Raw genomic sequence first — 21,243 nt, 5'->3', positions numbered from 1 at the left:
ATAAATTAATTAATTCCTGTCTAGAGGCACTTAATAATTTTTCTAACGAGATCTTTGCTCCAGATCCCTTTAGACTGCTACAGTTTACCGTGAGCAATGATGTTAGGGCTTCAAAATGTTATAGTATGCTCACCGCCTCAACATTTGATGTCAGCACTATTCGTCTGAAATGGGAAGATGACATAGGTTACAGATTTGATGATCATATGTGGTGCCGTTTGTTTGCTAAAAACAAAAATATGTCTGTTTCTGCAAACATAACACAACATTATTTCTTCTTCATTCATAGAGCATTCATGACTCCTGCCAAACTAGCAAAGGCTAATCCAAACTATGATGCTAAATGTTGGACATGTGGTATAACTCCTGCTTCATATATGCATATGTTCTTTGAATGTTCATTCACTTTTAGATTTTGGAAAGACATTTGGAGGATTATTAAGATAATATTCTCTGTTAATATTCAGCTGTCCTTTTTGGATGTTTTCCTAGGTAGCATTGCCTTAACAACCAATATCTCCCCGGACTAAGTCAAACTTTATGATTTATTGATCTGCACAGCCTTGAAATGCATTACAGCCAATTGGAAAGATTTTCGATCTCTCTCCACCAGAAGATGGTCGAACTCTATTTGTAATTTACATAACATGGAATTATGTATGGCTAATGAGTTGAATACAATCCCTAAATTCAATGCTAAATGGTCCTCTTTCATCCGATATCTTGACTATTTCAATGTTACCGCACACGGTACCTGAACCTATATACCTATTTTGAATTCATTAGATGTGAGTTGATAATCTCATCCATATGTTTGTTGTATAGTATTATTATAACTGTAAAAACAGTTTGAACAAATATAACTCTATACGCATCTTCCCCCTTACTCGCCTCCCTTTTGTTTCGTTTTTGTTAGTTGTCTGTCTACCAGTCTGTTTCCCCATCATTCATTTTCCAACTCTCCCCAATTTATTCTCATTGCAGATTTGATATAATAACTTATGTTCCATTTTTTATTGCTTCAATAACATAAGCTTCGAGAACTTTGCAAAATTATACAAATGGTTTATTTAATGTTTTATGCTTCATTAACTTCTTCACTTGTTATTATGGTCATGCTATGTTTATTTGTAGTTTTTAGTTCCTCTAGATGTCTGTAACTTGCAAACACATGTGTTATCATTTTTAATAAAAATAATAAAAATGATTAAAATTAAAAAAAACTGCCAGGTTGAGGATCTCACAACGTTTTAATATTGAATGAGGAAGGAAACTCATATATGGCTTTGAATGGTACCTTGATGTCTTGCAACCTAAATTGGCACGTGCGCTTTATACTAAATGGAGATTAGGTATTCTGGCTCTGGCAGACCGCAAAAGTCAATGGGATTCTGCGGCCACAGATACACGTCATGTCATTGCAGCATTACAGCCATTGAGAATGAGCCACATTTCCACTTGCTTTAACCAGCATACATGCAACTGAGAAAACTGTATCTCAAGACGATATTTCAAAAATATGGAATCAGAAATCTTGCGAGGCCCAGGCCTGTTGCTAGAGGAGAGATGAAATGTTTATAGTATTTGCAGTAGCCAAATGGCTGTGCGGAGCATGGCAAAGGAGGTAGGCATTATTGACTCTAGCACATGAGGATCCCGCAAGTATACCAAAGAGTGATAGAGTGTCAGGAATCATCGCTGTTCGTAAGAGCTACCTTGGGAAAGACATGCCCACTAGGGATCAATGATGATAAGGTGGCATTGGGGCATGCCCCCCTGTAGTATAGGACCTATCTATACTATGTTACGTGCGAGAGGTGAGAGGATGTTAGTGATACACTCTAAACCACGTCGCCTCTTGGTTTCTAAAGTTTGTATTGTATAGAGATCTTTTAAATTGATGTTATTTGTCTGCTCCTGGTTTATTTTAACCTTAACCATTTGATGTCTTGATTTCTAAACATGTTCAATGTTCTAACGCTATTTTCACAGTTGTATATATTTCTGTTCTTGTTGCTTTTATGGAGCTCAGCCAAACCAAAGACTTTTGGACTGACTTAGTGATAGCCCAAATAATGGCCACAATAATTGTCTTTTTTTCTCATGTTAGTGCTGCTGTCCATGAGGCATGATGCAACACTATATGTACATTATGGAACACATGTTGACCAGGCTGATAGCGAGCATCACAATAACAGTAGTAGAAGAGTAGAGTGAGGCTGACCCGAATGATAAGAATAATGCACCAATGAACACGTATTGTGCTCTGTAAAGTGCTTTGGATAAAGGCGCTACATAAATAACACATCATTATCATTACTGTCTACGGTTAAAAGCATTGAATGGTGTCTTGCTAAGAGGGACCTTGCACAGGCCGCGGCAGGAGGTTAAGGCTCGGGTAAGAGGCCCCATGAATATGGACAGGGATTGTTTTTGTAAGCACAACAAGAAGGAACCAGTGGGTGCTGGTAAGATGTCATGTTTCCCTGTGAGCATTGATCGAGCAGCTTGTCCTGAGCAGGGCAGCATCTACTAATTTCGGTGCTTCAATACTACTAGTCTGCACTAGCCCCTTAGTTGGAAAAAACCTAATACTCTAAATCGAGATATTCTGAACCCAAAGACTGACATAAAGGAATAAAATAGCCAAAGTAACGAACTGTATTTACTTGGAAAGAATTGGCTATGCACGATAAAGATATAGGAATATTGTTGCTGAAATGTTTTCTTTGAACATAAATAGGCAATTAAATAAATAAATAAAAACAGCGCAGTATCACAGCCATGATTACTGATACGATGTGATGAGCCACAGTCGGTTGGAATTGATTGTTTATTAACACCAGGCTGTGCGGCTGTGTTACACAAACCCGTTGGAGGTGTAGCCACGCGCCCAGTGATGAAAACGAGGCATGCCACACATGAGGGTGAGTATCAGTAGCCTGAGAACCGCACGGAATAGATGACATGTGGGTATCAGTTATCAGGCGCCGACTAATTAATTACCTGTGATGGAGAGAGCTACCTGCCGCCGACGGAGACTGTGTTACATTGAGAGGACAATCGGGATATAGTGCTGTTGCTGCCCCTATAGATCAGGGAATGGTGGTCTGTCAGGCAGTGTATTGCTTAAGTGTCGCCGAATGCATTCATCTGACTGCCTGACTGTATACAACCCAGATGCATCTATGCTGGCAGGCCAAGTTCCCAGGAAGAGGATACTCTCTCTGCTAGTTTCCGCAACAGATGGAAAATGGTGTGACTGCCTGGGCAGTGCCTGGCAAATGCCCATCTAATACATAGGCACAAGCCAAAAATGTAGCCTTTTCCAATGCATGCTTTTAACAGGACTTGAGTGCAAGGATCATATCTGAGGACTCGCGTTATCCTTACAAATCAAGTGGCCGATGGCATGACTGGCCCATTTACAGCTGCAATTAAGCCATTAACACGGGCAGGCCCTGTAAAGCACAACGTTTGATGTCACTGCTTGATAGAGCTAGCTCAAAGAGGTCCCAGGATGATGTTTTGTGATGGGAGGGGCAGATAGTTGGTGGGAATGGCCATAGGGTTTAGAATATCCAGGGGTAGTAAATGGATGGATACATATCCAAACAACACCCACAATCTGTGCTCCTCCTCACATCCCACCTGCCTCCAACCTGTACTCCAGTGGAATGGTTTGGCCTATAGGTGGCACTCTTACCAAAACTAAAAATAACAGGTTGGCTCTACCCACAACTACTCAAAAGAAAAGTTAAAAACCTTACAGAGAAAATTCAGTATCACTGTGCCTTGACCTCATAGGAGTTGATAATTGAATTCCATAATCCTCTGTCATAGTAGGAGGATAGGCATTCGGAAAGGAAAATAGTTGCCAATGGCTTCATTCAGAAGCGACACATAGCAATTATAGCCACATGAACCAGTCGTTACTATCTAAAGATGAGCCATGTCAATTTAGCAACAGTTCCCAAAGGCTTGGAGGCTGGGGCCTACCAAGCACACCCACAGAGTGCACTTTCAAGAGGATTGGGCTACTCCAGGCAGGGTTCTGAGTAGGGAGAGGCGCATTAAACATGTGAACACTATTCCAATGTTAGTTCACCCAAGTCGATAATACACAGTGCGCGAATAGAGCACACGCATTTAGAATGCATGAAATGTATCGGAGAGAGGGAAAGATAGTGTGCTGGGTCCGCGCGAAAGAATACAAAAAAGAACTAAGGGGAGCACACACCCATACTCGCCGTCGGTGTATGCAAGTAATATGAGGCAGCAGAATGGAAGGATCTTATTTCTGCAAAGTCAGCATTTCATTATTACCATGTCCTATTCCGTTACAGGAGAACAAGGATGTGGAATTTAAAACAGAAAGGAGCAGGATATGAGCTACACAACATACCTATTAGTCTAGAGCAGGTGAGTGTAGAGGGGAAGGTGGGGGCTGTGGGATTTGTGTATAAGGTGTCTGTATCACCTGCCAAACAACCCGGAAATGCTGCTGCTTCGGAAATGTCAGTGCAAGGCGTGCTCTTTTGTGTACCGCCGAGTCATGGCAACTGCTGCCAAGCCAGGTAAACGCTCAGAGTTTATGGCAGAGCCAGGGTGAGCTTTGTCGCAGTCTTTTTTTTTGTTTAACCCCGCAGGCACTTTTTGTTAATTACCGTGTGGCTTTTCTCCACACAACATCGGGAAGAAAAATCAAACTCTTCACCAGGAAACTCTGCGGGTGAGTACCGCGTGGCGACATGGAGTGAGACAGGGCTATTTATTGTGCTATCTCTGCCCAGACAACAAGGCGTAGTAAAGTTTCGCGGAACGGCTGTTCGCCAGGAAGCGAGATGCGACTCGGGGCGCTGTGGAATCTGCAGTGCGAGCTGGGTGACCCGTGGTGCCAGTGTCGGCGTGCCCCGAGGACTGAGGTGGCGTCTAGTGAGCTCACTGTGACTGACAGGGTTGCCGCTGAGGGGAAGGTTTTTTGTTGAGTTTTTGGTTTTTGTGCTTGTTAGGTTACCTTGCTTTTGCTCTTTCCAATTCTCACTCCCACCCGATTTCTATGTGGCATTGTGCTTTTTGGGTATTTTTGACCTCTGTGCGGCCTACGCTGTCGATTGCCCGTTGCTCCTCCGTGACTCTTGTATGTTTTTTTTAGCACAAGAGGTTTATGAGTATGTTTTAGCAGCCAACAACTAGAGCTAGTTCTAAGTGGCTTATATTGTCCTGGCCTTCATTGTCCGTGCATGTTCTGTGCTTATTGTGTGTCTTTGCACAGTATTTCTTGGGGATATTTGACCGGCTTGTAGTCAGAGGCGTCCCGAGGTTGGCTTAGCTTTCCAAACAGGTGAGCGAGAATAGGCCTCTAGGCTATGGCTGCACTTAAATGGGGTGTCGTGATGGAAATTACCTCTCCCCACAGGAATAGGTTATCTGAGGTCTTGGCTGCTAGTTCCTGTAGAAAAAAGGAGACTTCAAGAGAAAAAAATACACCCATTTCCCAATGACGATGTGAAAATTGTGAATGAGGGGCGAGCAAAGCATGGCATTTGCAGTGATATTTGTAATCGGGATAGTGTACTGCAGATCAATAGTCTTGATTATTTGGTCCCATTGCTGCGGTGTCCAGATCTGCCCGAGCAATTGAGGGGGAAAAAAGAAGGAAAAAAAGAAGAAATTCATTTGAATACCTCTTCACAGTCCTTTGTGGCCTCAATAGGGACGTATAATGTGGGTCCAGAGAATATTGAACCAATGTGGCAGATAGGGAAAGACAGAATTATTCCTGATCTCAAGAAATGTAGACATTTTTATGACTTTGGTATATGGATATACCTTCTGGATAAATCTGCACTATATGTAATCCCTGTAAAGATAGACAGCTCATGCCAAACTAATTTGTGTTTAGATGTCAAAAATGGATCATAAAAGCTGTCAAACCCATCAGACGGATTGTGGTGATTTGTTTGGTATACCTAACACTGAACTCCAGATATTGGACTCAATCAAGTACTGTAAAGGGGCGTAGGATAACATTTGTCAGTTTGAGTTGGATGCGATAGATATGGCCAAACTAGAGACATTGGCAAATGAGGCTCAGAAGCATATCTATCTCGCGGCCCCTGCCACAATTGCTTTAGTTGATGAGCAAATTCAATCATCCATAGTTGGGGCCCTTACTGCAGTGGAGGACTCGCATCGGACATTGTTACCAGGTGCTTATTTTGATGATAATAAGACTAAAGTGACGCCTAGTAAGAGGTCACGAATCATCCTTAAGAGAATTTGTGTTTGACCAGAGACATTTTGTCATCTTTAACGTCATTATGCCAGCAGGGTCAGAATCCAAGGAAGCCCTGAGGAGTAAGGTTATGGCGTGGCTCAGACAAAGGACTGGCCCTGGGGTTATAAGAACGTCTGATTTTAAGGTTCTTCGAAGAATCAAGATTGACCAATGGCGCTCACATGATAGCAGAGACTGCATATTGGTCGGCTTTGGTCGCAGCAACCTTTCATTTTTTTATTACAAAGTGCAACAACTTCATTAATGTGCCTTCTGAGCTGAAACGGATTGTAAATTCTTTTGCCTAAGCCTATTGGTGCAATTATGGACTGCCTTTGTTATGGCTTCGTTTACTTTACCCTGAGCTTGTATGATTGTATGTTTTGGATGTAGCTAGTTCCCGATAGGCAGGGTTTACATGTATTTAGTTTAATCCTTTATTGTCTTTGTCTATGTTCTTAGTTGTGATGTTCTTGGATTACGTGTTTATTGTCTTTGTACGTTTGTTCTGCGCCCGTATGCCTCCGGGCCACTTGGTGTGCAATATACTTGCAATAAAGTAAAATACTCAATCGTGTGGTACGATCTATTCTGCAAGCTTCATGTGCTAAGAGCAGAAATAGAAGCCCTTTTAAGCTGTGACCTTCAATGTTATCTGTTAATTCATGGATATTTTGTATATTTTTCTCACTAAAATATAAAACGTACACATTGCAGACCATTTAAAGTGTTCTCTCTGATAATAGTCTCTGTTTTCCTTTAGGAAAGAAATGGCTTTGGCAAGCGGGCATTGGATCAGGAAAACGTTCCTCGGAGAAGGACCGAGCCCTAGGTACTGCCATTTGCTGCCAATGAGTGCTGCATTGTTTGTCATTCTTCAAGGTGCCACAGTGCACACATTAGTATTATTGATTTAGCGAAATCCAGTGCTCTGGAATTAACCGTGGCCATGCGTGAAAAGGACATCGAGTCATGTTTTTGCTTGGAATTCTTCCACTTGCATTTTTCCTAAATTTCAAACTGGAAGAAAACAAGCATTTTATTTATTTGGTATTTATAATGTGCCCATACACAATGTGGTTCGAGTCTCAACAAGACAAGAGGGTGGGGGAAAAGGGAGGACAAAACAAAAACGACCCTACTAGGCCTTGTGACATTCAGAACGTGCAAGTGCAGTAACAGAAGTGCAGGGGAGAGGTCAAGTGCCGGACAGGGCGGAGGGGCCCGTGAGAAAGCGCATGCCAGGGGAGGCTAGGTGGACAGTGCCAGGGGAAAGCAGAAAGTGCAGGGGAAGGAAGGTCCACAAGCTAAGTGTGAGGTATTGGGCTGGAGGGCTACAAGGGTTCAGGGCCAGCCAGGCAAGCGTGGGGCAGGGGTCCGGAAGGGCCTGTGTAGGATAATGGGGATGGGGGGATCCTGGGAGACCAAGTGCAAGGGTAAACCCGGCTGGGGGGGCCTGGTGCCCTGAAGACTCTGAAGGAACCAGGCAGCAAGTCAAGAGGCAGACAGGGACATTTGCAGGGGAGGGGGAGAAGGAAAGAAGAAGAAAAATGGAAGGTCTTGAGAAGCTTTGGGAACCTAAGGAGATCCCGCTGAAGTCTGAGCGGGGCAGGGAGGCCATTTCAGAGGGAGGCACCTGTGGGGGAGAGAGATCTACCCCCCTCTCTGCTTTGAAACACATCTGATCTGCAGAGAGTTAGAGCTAGATGTCCAAAGGGCTCTAGCAGTAGGTATTTGGGGAGAGAGAGCTGGATTAAGAGGGCTCCCAGGCCCCAGAACCCCTTGTGGATGATGCAGAGGGTCTCGAACTTGATCCTCGCAGCAACCAGGAGCCAGTCGAGAGATTTTATGGCTGGGGAAATGCGGTCCCTGAGCTTCAGGCCAAGGATAAGTCTCCCAGTCCTATTTTGGATTAAGTTGAAGGGGGTGAAGGGAGGAGTTAGGCAGATTATGGAAGTCGCTGTTGCAGTAGTCCAGCCTGGAGAGGAGCAGAGCTCTGGAGAGATTGAGTTTCTGGGGGAAGGTGAGGAAAGAGAGAATGCCTCTCAGGAGGTGCAGCTGAAAGTGGACCTTTTTGGCAAGGTCCGTGATGTGAGGAGAGAAGGAGAGAGAGGAGTTGAAGATGACACTAAGGTTTTTTGCCTCACAGGAGGGTGAGGGGAAGGGGCCAATGGAGGGTGGGCAGACTGTAGGAGGGAAAGAGAGAAGGGGTCCGAATGAGAAGGATCTCTGTCTTAATAGTATTAAGGCAGAGATTGTTAGCAGAGTACCATGCCTGAAAAGCAAGAATGAGAGACTGAGAGGAGGAGACAGAGGAGGAAAGCTTGAAGGAGAATTGCGTGTCATCCGCATAACAGTGGAAGTTAGGAGAGAAGGTGGAGATCAAATGGGCTAGAGGTGCCAGGTAGATGTTGAACAGCCAAGGTGAGAGGATAGAGCCTTGAGGGACTCTGCAGGTGGAGAGTGAGATGGTGGAGAAAAAAGGGCCCAGTTGAACCTGGGAAGGTCGGCCAAGAGGAAGGAGGTTAATCAGTCCAGAATCAGGTCCATGATGCCAAAGGTATCACTGAGCTGATTTATCAGGGTGGCTTGTTTGACCATTTCAAACGCAGAGGAAAGGTCAAGATGGATGAGAATTGAAGGAGAGCTGGAGTTGAGATTAGATAGCAGGGCTTCATGGGTGTTCAGGAGAACAGTTTCCATGCATCTGGCTGCTCTGAAGCCAGACTGGTGGTCGTGGAGACAACCAACAGATTTAGTGTGGTGGATAAGCTGGGAGATGGCAAGCTCCTCCAAGAGTTTGCCCAGGAAGGGGGTAATGGAGATAGGGCAGTAGTTTGTCATACAGGAAGGGGCTTTTTGAAGAGAGGTTGCACAAGGGAGTGCTTGAAGTGTGTGGGGAAGGATCCAGTGGCAAAGGAGTGATTGCAGAAATCGGCCAAGGTTGGAGCAAGGCAGACAATGTTGTTCTTGATAGTTCTGGAGGAACAGGGGAGCACCTGTTTGATGAGACCTTCATAGAGTACACTTGTCTAAAAACCTCATCAGGTGTTATGGGAGAAAAAGAGGAGAATAGGAGGGGAGGCGAGAGGGGGCCAAGGGAGGCCCTTAGAGTGGGCGAGGGGGAGGGGTGAGGAGTAGAGGAGAGTGAGGACAAGATGTCCTGAGTTTTACAAATAAAGCGAGAGGTCATAGAAGTGCAGAGTGCAAGGGAAAGCAGAGGAGAAGTGGAGACTGCAGTGGGGTTGGTGAGTTCCTTGCAGATTTTGAAAAGTTCAGCCATGTTGTTAGTGACCGCAGAGATGCGGGATTGAATAGAGGCCCTCTTCTTCGAGTAGGTGGAGAGTCTGTATTGCCTTTGAAGCAGGCAGCAGGCTAGTTTGTCAGGAGATGTGCTCGGGGCCTGCAACTTCCGCTCAGCCACTCTGCAGTTGCGTTTCAAGCGGCCAGGAAGGAGTCATACCAGGAATTGCACTTGGAGGCAGGTTTCATGCGGATCCTCTTTACAGGGGCAAGGAAGTCCAGAGTGTTGAAGGTTAGTAAGGGCTGCGTCAGAGTGTGAGTCAGTGGAAGGAGCATTGGCAATGCTAACAGTTTGGGCTTTTGGGTAGTCATGGAAAAGGTACTTGCCAGGCACTGCCGTAGAGATATTAACTGGCCAGTGATGGTAGCAGGAGCAAAATGGTGCGGGTTCCTGGACATCAAATAGTATTGTCTGGCAAATGCCTAATACTTATACACAAGCTAAAACTGTTGGCTTTGTCAATGCTTGTTTTTAACAGGACTTCAGTGAAGGACATGCATAGTACTGACACCAATAGCAAGCAGAGTGGCTGAAGGCAGACCTAGTTACGACATTTTTATTACACCAATAGCAAGTTTACAGCTCCAATTAATTCATGAACTCTCAGAAGACTGCTTTGAAAAAACACTGACAGGCACTTCAAGTGCAATGTTTGATGGTAAGGCTTGATTAAAGCAAGCTCAAAGAGTTCCCACGAGGAGATGTTTTGGATGGGAAGGGGTAGGAGCTTGGTGGGAATGACCATAGGGATTAGCATGGCCAGGGTCAGTCAATGAGTCGGAAAACAACCAAACAACACCTACAAGCTGTGTGTCCCTCCTCATATGCTATTTCTCCCTATTTGTACTCGTATGCAATTGTTTTGGCTTGCCACCTGTTAGCCCAAACTCAAAACTACAAGTCCCAGTATAGAAAGAGAAAAAAACAGGACTGGATGTTTTCCTCACACATGGCCATGGGAAACTTGAGAGCTCTTCTAAATCGAATTACTGTTTGTTGTCTTTTGGTACACTCTGTTTTTTGTGCATGTTACATCACTAATAGCCACTCGGCAAACAATCGCTTTACAGAAGGGGTGCTTGATTTGATTCATTGTCAACGATCTTTATTACTCCTAATTCTACTCTTCCTCATCATAATATTATAAACCTGTAATGTGCCGACCATCATGACATTACCCATTCCCAATTTAAATTAGTCCTGCCCCTTTTTACTGTTGTGGTTTAACACCTCCAGTACCACATAATCCCATGGTCACTTTTCCCAGTATGAAAATTGACCCTTGCATATGCTGTTAAGGGAGGTAGGAAGTCAGTATTGTGATGAAGAAAAGTAGGACTAGGGTAATGAACTTGCAGCCTGACTGTCTACGTACAACCTTTAATGAATACCGTCTTTGGATCCTCCATGTTGCTGGTCTGCATATTTCATGCAGGGAAACCCCTTGAGCATTTGCCCACAGAGTCGACATGTTCTTGGTAGTTCCACCTTGGACATTTAAAGGTAGAGATCTTCCTGCTGCTGCATAGGCCATTGTGATCATAGTCTTAATCCAGTGGCTGATTGACATGACCAAAGCCTTTCTGCTGGACCTGATGCCCCGAACATAACCAATATATTTTTCATTGTCCTGGAAGCCTACGTCCTTTTCAAGTATTACAGAACCGCTCTTTTTACCTCCAGCCAGTACCAGGTTTCCTCCTCTAGAGCAGAATTATCCTGGGACATGTGAAATTAAGACACCACTTTAGCGAGGAAAGATGGATTACTAATGCACCTACTAAATTCTCTGATAGGGAGGTCCACACTGCAGGGCACTTACATCCTAAAGCCTGTGGGTGGTTGTTATTGCCACAAAGAATGCAGTCTGTAGTGTTATGTATTTAATGTTGAAGGACTCGAGTGACTCATATTAAGCCACCTTCAAGGAATGCTATACCATTGACAGATTCAATGGAGAGGCATCACCATGGACTAATTTCCCTAAGTAAGACAACATCTTAAGATGTCATTGGTCCCTTATGAAAGCCACCCTGAAAGAATTGGAGAACTGAAGGAAAATGACACGCTATCATCCCTTCCACAACATGACACAAAGTTGACCCAGTGTCTGCCATAATTTGTATGTGTGGCAGGTGTCTAGAATGCTGGACATAATCTGCTACTTGGACAGACAACCCAACACAATCCTCTGAAACCGCTCCTATCAACTTCCATTCTGAACATTGTATGACCTTCACATTTCGGAAACTCTGATGTGATCTTAGAGGAGGGGGCCATTTTAAGTTGAATCAGGAAGAAGCTATTGATAATTTCAATAGTGTCAGAAACCACACCATTCAGGGTCAGTATGGAACCATCAATATAAGCTTTGATTGGCTGTCCCTGATGGATCTTGAATACCAATGGCATCAGGGAGAAGGCATACAACAAGCCCTGAGGCCACTGAAATGTTTTCACCTTTACCCTACAGGTGCCTAGCATTAAAAATGTCAAACCTGTCCAGCTGAGCTATCTCCGTGGAGCCGAACAAGTCTGCAGTCAACGTCACGTATCTTGCACATAGTGTCTAAAATTTGCCTGGAAGAAAAGAAATCCCGAGAACATAGGAACAGTTTGCTCAAATGCCCTACTACTACATTGTCTGCTCTCCCACCCCTAATGTGGACTGCCTCCAGGGATAGATGCTTGGACTTTGCCCAATCTCCAATTTCCCTTCTTTTTCTCCAATCAATTGGACCATGTCCACCTTGGAAATGTATGCATGCCATTTCTGAGGAGTTATCAGTTATGAGACAACCTGTCATACTCTCCCTATGATTGCCAACTCTCTCCAATTGTATGTGTGATCTGCTTCTCTTGGTACCAATTTCTCCTAATGAAGCCTCACACCTAAGTTCGCTCCCCACCTGAAACTGCTCTCACCAGTCGTAATTGCAGCCATGGAGGACAACTCCTAACCCACTCCTCTGCAGAGATTCAACCTTGAACCCACCATTGCAGCCCGAGTCATAGCTCTGCCAATATTGAAATTAGTGTCTCAAACTCCTGTAATGCCGGATCCCAGTATATGTATGACACTGCAGGCCTCAGATGCAACCCTGCTATGGGACAACAAACACGCAGAACGCCATGACCTCTCGAGCTTGCAATAAAAGAAACCTTGCCCAAAGCTTTCTGGAGATGGATTGCCCTGTTGTTCGGAATATATGCTCTCTTTAGATTTGTGTATAACTGTACCCCTATTAATGTTAGTGTCTTGGAAGGCTTCAAATAGGACTTCTCCTGATCTATCAGAATTCCATATTGAGATAGGCACTGGCATGTCTTGTGTACTTGAGATGATGCCCTGGCCTTGGATGCAGACATGGTGAACCAATTGTCAAATATGGACCTTTCTGGATCCTTTCTAGGTACAAAATACAACACACCCGAAGCCAGGCATTTGGTACAAACTGGGGGAGCTGTTCTGAGCACAAACAAAATGATCCTGAACTGGAAGTGACCTTACTGCTGTGCAAATCTTAGGAACTTTTGGTGCTGCTTGATGATAGTAACATCATAATAGGCTTCCGAATATCTAGCAATGTTTGCCAGTCCCTCTTGGATATGAATATATTTTGCAATGTCCCGATCTTAAACTTGGCCTTGATTATACTTTGATTCAGTTCCTTTAAATACAAAACCCATATGAACTTGTTTGATGACTTGGCACCATTGAGACTCTGTATTGCATCATTGACCAGCAATTCCTCTCTTCCTGACTTTGTACCTCTGTCATGAACCATGGACATAGCCCCTTCTGGTCTTCCTGGTCCTGGTCCAGACGGAGAGTGTGCTCCTTGATACTTCCAACATGGCCGTGCCCAGTGCCGTGTTCCGTACAAGCCTGTACGTTGTACACGGCACGTTCTATAAATGGGCCACGCCCCGCGCCTCTGCGCGTCTCAACGCTATCTCTAGGTAGTGTCTCGGCGTGTGTGTGCTGCTCGGTGTTACCCTTCCAAGTTCCTGGCCAACTCGCTTATTCTTTCTTCCCTTTTCCCCTGTTTCCAGAATCTCTTACCTTTCTTCGATCCTCTTCCAGGACGTCCTGGAACAGTCGACTTCCTGGAACTTTGAACGCTCGCGCTGGAGTCAGACTCGACTCGCGCGCACTTATACAAGTCCCGGTCTGGCCGGGAGAAGGAGTCCTCCGCGGAACGCCACAAGAAGAGAACTCAGGTGAGCCGGGGGGAAACCTTTGACAGAAGATTGAGACGCCAAACGATCAACACTGATACCGCTATGGAGAAAGCGGTCCAGGACCTCATGCGCGGCATGCAGGCGCTAACAACTGAGGTACAGAACTTAAAGGCAGAGAACGCAGCCTTGAAACAATTAGTGCTGTCACGTGACTCTGCCAATAAGGAAAGCGTGATACTGGGTGGAGTGGTAGACAAATACGATGGCTCGCCAAAAACCTTACGTGGATTTCTGGATTCCTGCTTGGTGCATTTTACATTCAAGCCCTATTATTTTTCAACTTCCAGGGCCAAGGTGGGCTTCATAATCTCCCACCTTACAGGGAATGCGTTATCTTGGGCCACTCCCCTAGTGAACTCTGGAGACGTCCTCCTGGACGATTATGATGCATTTATCCAGGCGCTCAAGTCTATGTTTGACCGCCCCGAACAAGTTTTCAGCGCCCAGGAACGCCTACTTGATTTTCGGCAAGGATCCCAGGATATGCTAACGTTCGTTACCAGATTCAAACAGCTGGTAAAGGAGGCTGATTGGGGCCCTGAAGCGAGTTTCACCTTATTTCGCAGGGGTCTAAATGACGATATCAAGGATGAATTAGCCAGGGTGGCTCGCCACAGTTCGTTTCAGGCTTTGGTAGATCTAGCCTTACAAATAGACTTTCGTATCCAGGAAAGAAGGTCTGAAAGGAAAAAGGCTAAGACTGCCTTTCAACGAAACCCTCCGGAGTCGACTGTGAAATCCGATCCTGTCTCAACCCCTGATAACGACTCCGAACCAATGCAAATAGGCGCCTTTCGTGGCCAATTACTCCACAAGAAAGGATGAGAAGAATTCACACCGGCCTGTGTATGTATTGTGCCTCAGACAAGCATCTCGTTAGAGAATGTCCTTTAGCCCCTCCACAGCGTTCGGGAAACGCCAGCTCCCGGCCCTAGATGGAGCGAGGTTTCGGGAGAAAGATGTCTGCTCCACATCAATCACATCCTTGAACTCTCCTGGACAAAATAACCTGGTGGTGCTACAGGCCTTTCTATCGCCCTCCAAGCACAAGATCTATCCCATACTGGCCCTGGTGGACTGTGAAGCTATGGGAATTTTCATTGATCAAGACTGGGTTATCAGACATAAAATACCATATGAGTCACGGAACATTAAACAGCCGGTAGAAGCAATTGATGGGAGACCTCTCTCTTCAGTACCCATAACCCTACAGACAAAAGAGGTCCCTCTCTCCATAAACCACTACCAAGAGCAGATTACATTCGACATCATCAAATCAGCCCATTACCCTATGGTTCTGGGTATGCTCTGGCTTCAAAGACATAATCGTACCTTAATTGGACAGCAGGGTCATTGTTTCTGGGCTCTGAGTTTTGTATGTCCCACTGTTTATCCCTGGATCTCTCCTTAACACCAGCTATTGAACATTCAGGAGAGCAAAAAAACATCACTCATGGTTTCCAACATTGTACAAGTACCAGAGGTCTACCAAGGATATACTGATGTCTTTTCGACTGCCATAGTCCAGGCTTTACCCCCTCACAGACCCGAAGATTGTGCCATTGAGACAGATCCCTCAGCAGTAATTCCCTTTGGCAGAATGTTTATCCTTTCAGAACCTGAGAAAAAGGCCCTCCGAGAATACCTGGACATCAATTTGGAAAATGGCACCATAAGACCCTCAAAATCTCCAGCGGGTGCCTCATTGTTCTTCGTTCCTAAGAAGGATTCCAAGGAACTCAGACCCTGCATCGACTACCGTGGTCTAAATCAATGCACCCTCAAAGATCGGTACCCTCTGCCTCTGATTTCAGATATCCTGGAAGCTGTCAGAGGCGCCGTAATATTCACGAATTGGACCTCCGGGGTGCCTATCACTTAATCCGTATCCGGGAAGGGGACGAATGGAAGACCGCCTTTAGAACGCCCTTTGGTCACTTTGAATATCTAGTCATGCCCTTTGGATTAGCTAATGCCCCTGCAGTTTTTCAACGTTTCATGGATAGGGTGTTTTCTGACATGCTTTTTCTCTTTGTCATTGTCTATCTAGACGACATTTTAATTTATTCCAAGGATCCCTTGAAACATGAAGAACATGTCATGGCGGTACTACAACGGCTCCGTGAAAACAAGCTCTTGGTCAAACCTGAGAAATGTCTTTTTCACGTGACTTCAGTTCATTACCTTGGATTCATCCTCAGCCCAGAAGGAGTTGGAATGGACCCTTCAAAGGTAAAGGCCATACTGGCCTGGCCTGCTCCTACATCGGTGAAACAGGTTCAGTCTTTCTTGAGACTTGCTTACTTTTATTGAAAGTTCATTCCTACCTTTTCTGAGCTCGTCCAACCGATCGTTGCTCTGCTGAAGAAGGATGTTCCCTTCATCTGGTCTTCCTTGCAAGAGAAGGCTTTTCAACGCTTGAAGACAAGATTCACGCAAGCCCCCGTCCTGGCTCAGCCTGACTTAGATCACCCTTTCATAGTGGAAACGGATGCCTCCAACCATGCCATAGGAGCAGTCTTGAAACAGGTGCTTGAGGACCAGATGGACCAATCAGTGGCTTACCTCTCTAGAACCCTAACAACCAGCGAAACCCATTACTCCGTCCTGGAAAAGGAGCTGTTGGCAATCCGCCAAGCCTTCACAGCCTTGGAAATGTATGCATGCCATTTCTGAGGAGTTATCAGTTATGAGACAACCTGTCATACTCTCCCTATGATTGCCAACTCTCTCCAATTGTATGTGTGATCTGCTTCTCTTGGTACCAATTTCTCCTAATGAAGCCTCACACCTAAGTTCGCTCCCCACCTGAAACTGCTCTCACCAGTCGTAATTGCAGCCATGGAGGACAACTCCTAACCCACTCCTCTGCAGAGATTCAACCTTGAACCCACCATTGCAGCCCGAGTCATAGCTCTGCCAATATTGAAATTAGTGTCTCAAACTCCTGTAATGCCGGATCCCAGTATATGTATGACACTGCAGGCCTCAGATGCAACCCTGCTATGGGACAACAAACACGCAGAACGCCATGACCTCTCGAGCTTGCAATAAAAGAAACCTTGCCCAAAGCTTTCTGGAGATGGATTGCCCTGTTGTTCGGAATATATGCTCTCTTTAGATTTGTGTATAACTGTACCCCTATTAATGTTAGTGTCTTGGAAGGCTTCAAATAGGACTTCTCCTGATCTATCAGAATTCCATATTGAGATAGGCACTGGCATGTCTTGTGTACTTGAGATGATGCCCTGGCCTTGGATGCAGACATGGTGAACCAATTGTCAAATATGGACCTTTCTGGATCCTTTCTAGGTACAAAATACAACACACCCGAAGCCAGGCATTTGGTACAAACTGGGGGAGCTGTTCTGAGCACAAACAAAATGATCCTGAACTGGAAGTGACCTTACTGCTGTGCAAATCTTAGGAACTTTTGGTGCTGCTTGATGATAGTAACATCATAATAGGCTTCCGAATATCTAGCAATGTTTGCCAGTCCCTCTTGGATATGAATATATTTTGCAATGTCCCGATCTTAAACTTGGCCTTGATTATACTTTGATTCAGTTCCTTTAAATACAAAACCCATATGAACTTGTTTGATGACTTGGCACCATTGAGACTCTGTATTGCATCATTGACCAGCAATTCCTCTCTTCCTGACTTTGTACCTCTGTCATGAACCATGGACATAGCCCCTTCTGGTCTTCCTGGTCCTGGTCCAGACGGAGAGTGTGCTCCTTGATACTTCCAACATGGCCGTGCCCAGTGCCGTGTTCCGTACAAGCCTGTACGTTGTACACGGCACGTTCTATAAATGGGCCACGCCCCGCGCCTCTGCGCGTCTCAACGCTATCTCTAGGTAGTGTCTCGGCGTGTGTGTGCTGCTCGGTGTTACCCTTCCAAGTTCCTGGCCAACTCGCTTATTCTTTCTTCCCTTTTCCCCTGTTTCCAGAATCTCTTACCTTTCTTCGATCCTCTTCCAGGACGTCCTGGAACACTCGACTTCCTGGAACTTTGAACGCTCGCGCTGGAGTCAGACTCGACTCGCGCGCACTTATACAAGTCCCGGTCTGGCCGGGAGAAGGAGTCCTCCGCGGAACGCCACAAGAAGAGAACTCAGGTGAGCCGGGGGGAAACCTTTGACAGAAGATTGAGACGCCAAACGATCAACACTGATACCGCTATGGAGAAAGCGGTCCAGGACCTCATGCGCGGCATGCAGGCGCTAACAACTGAGGTACAGAACTTAAAGGCCGAGAACGCAGCCTTGAAACAATTAGTGCTGTCACGTGACTCTGCCAATAAGGAAAGCGTGATACTGGGTGGAGTGGTAGACAAATACGTTGGCTCGCCAAAAACCTTACGTGGATTTCTGGATTCCTGCTTGGTGCATTTTACATTCAAGCCCTATTATTTTTCAACTTCCAGGGCCAAGGTGGGCTTCATAATCTCCCACCTTACAGGGAATGCGTTATCTTGGGCCACTCCCCTAGTGAACTCTGGAGACGTCCTCCTGGACGATTATGATGCATTTATCCAGGCGCTCAAGTCTATGTTTGACCGCCCCGAACAAGTTTTCAGCGCCCAGGAACGCCTACTTGATTTTCGGCAAGGATCCCAGGATATGCTAACGTTCGTTACCAGATTCAAACAGCTGGTAAAGGAGGCTGATTGGGGCCCTGAAGCGAGTTTCACCTTATTTCGCAGGGGTCTAAATGACGATATCAAGGATGAATTAGCCAGGGTGGCTCGCCACAGTTCGTTTCAGGCTTTGGTAGATCTAGCCTTACAAATAGACTTTCGTATCCAGGAAAGAAGGTCTGAAAGGAAAAAGGCTAAGACTGCCTTTCAACGAAACCCTCCGGAGTCGACTGTGAAATCCGATCCTGTCTCAACCCCTGATAACGACTCCGAACCAATGCAAATAGGCGCCTTTCGTGGGCCAATTACTCCACAAGAAAGGATGAGAAGAATTCACACCGGCCTGTGTATGTATTGTGCCTCAGACAAGCATCTCGTTAGAGAATGTCCTTTAGCCCCTCCACAGCGTTCGGGAAACGCCAGCTCCCGGCCCTATATGGAGCGAGGTTTCGGGAGAAAGATGTCTGCTCCACATCAATCACATCCTTGAACTCTCCTGGACAAAATAACCTGGTGGTGCTACAGGCCTTTCTATCGCCCTCCAAGCACAAGATCTATCCCATACTGGCCCTGGTGGACTGTGGAGCTATGGGAATTTTCATTGATCAAGACTGGGTTATCAGACATAAAATACCATATGAGTCACGGAACATTAAACAGCCGGTAGAAGCAATTGATGGGAGACCTCTCTCTTCAGTACCCATAACCCTACAGACAAAAGAGGTCCCTCTCTCCATAAACCACTACCAAGAGCAGATTACATTCGACATCATCAAATCAGCCCATTACCCTATGGTTCTGGGTATGCTCTGGCTTCAAAGACATAATCGTACCTTAATTGGACAGCAGGGTCATTGTTTCTGGGCTCTGAGTTTTGTATGTCCCACTGTTTATCCCTGGATCTCTCCTTAACACCAGCTATTGAACATTCAGGAGAGCAAAAAAACATCACTCATGGTTTCCAACATTGTACAAGTACCAGAGGTCTACCAAGGATATACTGATGTCTTTTCGACTGCCATAGTCCAGGCTTTACCCCCTCACAGACCCGAAGATTGTGCCATTGAGACAGATCCCTCAGCAGTAATTCCCTTTGGCAGAATGTTTATCCTTTCAGAACCTGAGAAAAAGGCCCTCCGAGAATACCTGGACATCAATTTGGAAAATGGCACCATAAGACCCTCAAAATCTCCAGCGGGTGCCTCATTGTTCTTCGTTCCTAAGAAGGATTCCAAGGAACTCAGACCCTGCATCGACTACCGTGGTCTAAATCAATGCACCCTCAAAGATCGGTACCCTCTGCCTCTGATTTCAGATATCCTGGAAGCTGTCAGAGGCGCCGTAATATTCACGAATTGGACCTCCGGGGTGCCTATCACTTAATCCGTATCCGGGAAGGGGACGAATGGAAGACCGCCTTTAGAACGCCCTTTGGTCACTTTGAATATCTAGTCATGCCCTTTGGATTAGCTAATGCCCCTGCAGTTTTTCAACGTTTCATGGATAGGGTGTTTTCTGACATGCTTTTTCTCTTTGTCATTGTCTATCTAGACGACATTTTAATTTATTCCAAGGATCCCTTGAAACATGAAGAACATGTCATGGCGGTACTACAACGGCTCCGTGAAAACAAGCTCTTGGTCAAACCTGAGAAATGTCTTTTTCACGTGACTTCAGTTCATTACCTTGGATTCATCCTCAGCCCAGAAGGAGTTGGAATGGACCCTTCAAAGGTAAAGGCCATACTGGCCTGGCCTGCTCCTACATCGGTGAAACAGGTTCAGTCTTTCTTGAGACTTGCTTACTTTTATTGAAAGTTCATTCCTACCTTTTCTGAGCTCGTCCAACCGATCGTTGCTCTGCTGAAGAAGGATGTTCCCTTCATCTGGTCTTCCTTGCAAGAGAAGGCTTTTCAACGCTTGAAGACAAGATTCACGCAAGCCCCCGTCCTGGCTCAGCCTGACTTAGATCACCCTTTCATAGTGGAAACGGATGCCTCCAACCATGCCATAGGAGCAGTCTTGAAACAGGTGCTTGAGGACCAGATGGACCAATCAGTGGCTTACCTCTCTAGAACCCTAACAACCAGCGAAACCCATTACTCCGTCCTGGAAAAGGAGCTGTTGGCAATCCGCCAAGCCTTCACAGCCTTGGAAATGTATGCATGCCATTTCTGAGGAGTTATCAGTTATGAGACAACCTGTCATACTCTCCCTATGATTGCCAACTCTCTCCAATTGTATGTGTGATCTGCTTCTCTTGGTACCAATTTCTCCTAATGAAGCCTCACACCTAAGTTCGCTCCCCACCTGAAACTGCTCTCACCAGTCGTAATTGCAGCCATGGAGGACAACTCCTAACCCACTCCTCTGCAGAGATTCAACCTTGAACCCACCATTGCAGCCCGAGTCATAGCTCTGCCAATATTGAAATTAGTGTCTCAAACTCCTGTAATGCCGGATCCCAGTATATGTATGACACTGCAGGCCTCAGATGCAACCCTGCTATGGGACAACAAACACGCAGAACGCCATGACCTCTCGAGCTTGCAATAAAAGAAACCTTGCCCAAAGCTTTCTGGAGATGGATTGCCCTGTTGTTCGGAATATATGCTCTCTTTAGATTTGTGTATAACTGTACCCCTATTAATGTTAGTGTCTTGGAAGGCTTCAAATAGGACTTCTCCTGATCTATCAGAATTCCATATTGAGATAGGCACTGGCATGTCTTGTGTACTTGAGATGATGCCCTGGCCTTGGATGCAGACATG

General features: G+C 45.5%; 1 protein-coding gene across 1 annotated transcript in view; it reads left to right on the top strand.

The window, feature by feature from the left end:
- Window positions 1–4,502: 4,502 nt before the first annotated feature.
- LOC138510182 (kelch domain-containing protein 3-like) overlaps window positions 4,503–21,243 on the top strand; it is a 1,131,537-nt gene continuing 1,114,796 nt past the window's right edge. The window contains exons 1-2 of the mRNA XM_069625668.1: window positions 4,503–4,577; window positions 7,044–7,112. Coding sequence (XP_069481769.1) covers window positions 4,516–4,577; window positions 7,044–7,112 — 131 coding nt within the window. The 5' untranslated portion in view covers window positions 4,503–4,515. The remainder of the gene's footprint in view (window positions 4,578–7,043; window positions 7,113–21,243) is intronic.

This window comes from Ambystoma mexicanum, chromosome 6p (genome assembly GCF_040938575.1).
Source record: "Ambystoma mexicanum isolate Mex_15411 chromosome 6p, UKY_AmexF1_1, whole genome shotgun sequence".
NCBI classification, from domain to species: Eukaryota; Metazoa; Chordata; class Amphibia; order Caudata; family Ambystomatidae; genus Ambystoma; species Ambystoma mexicanum.
Note: the sequence above shows the minus strand (reverse complement) of the source record. Positions and strands in the feature narration are given on the sequence as shown.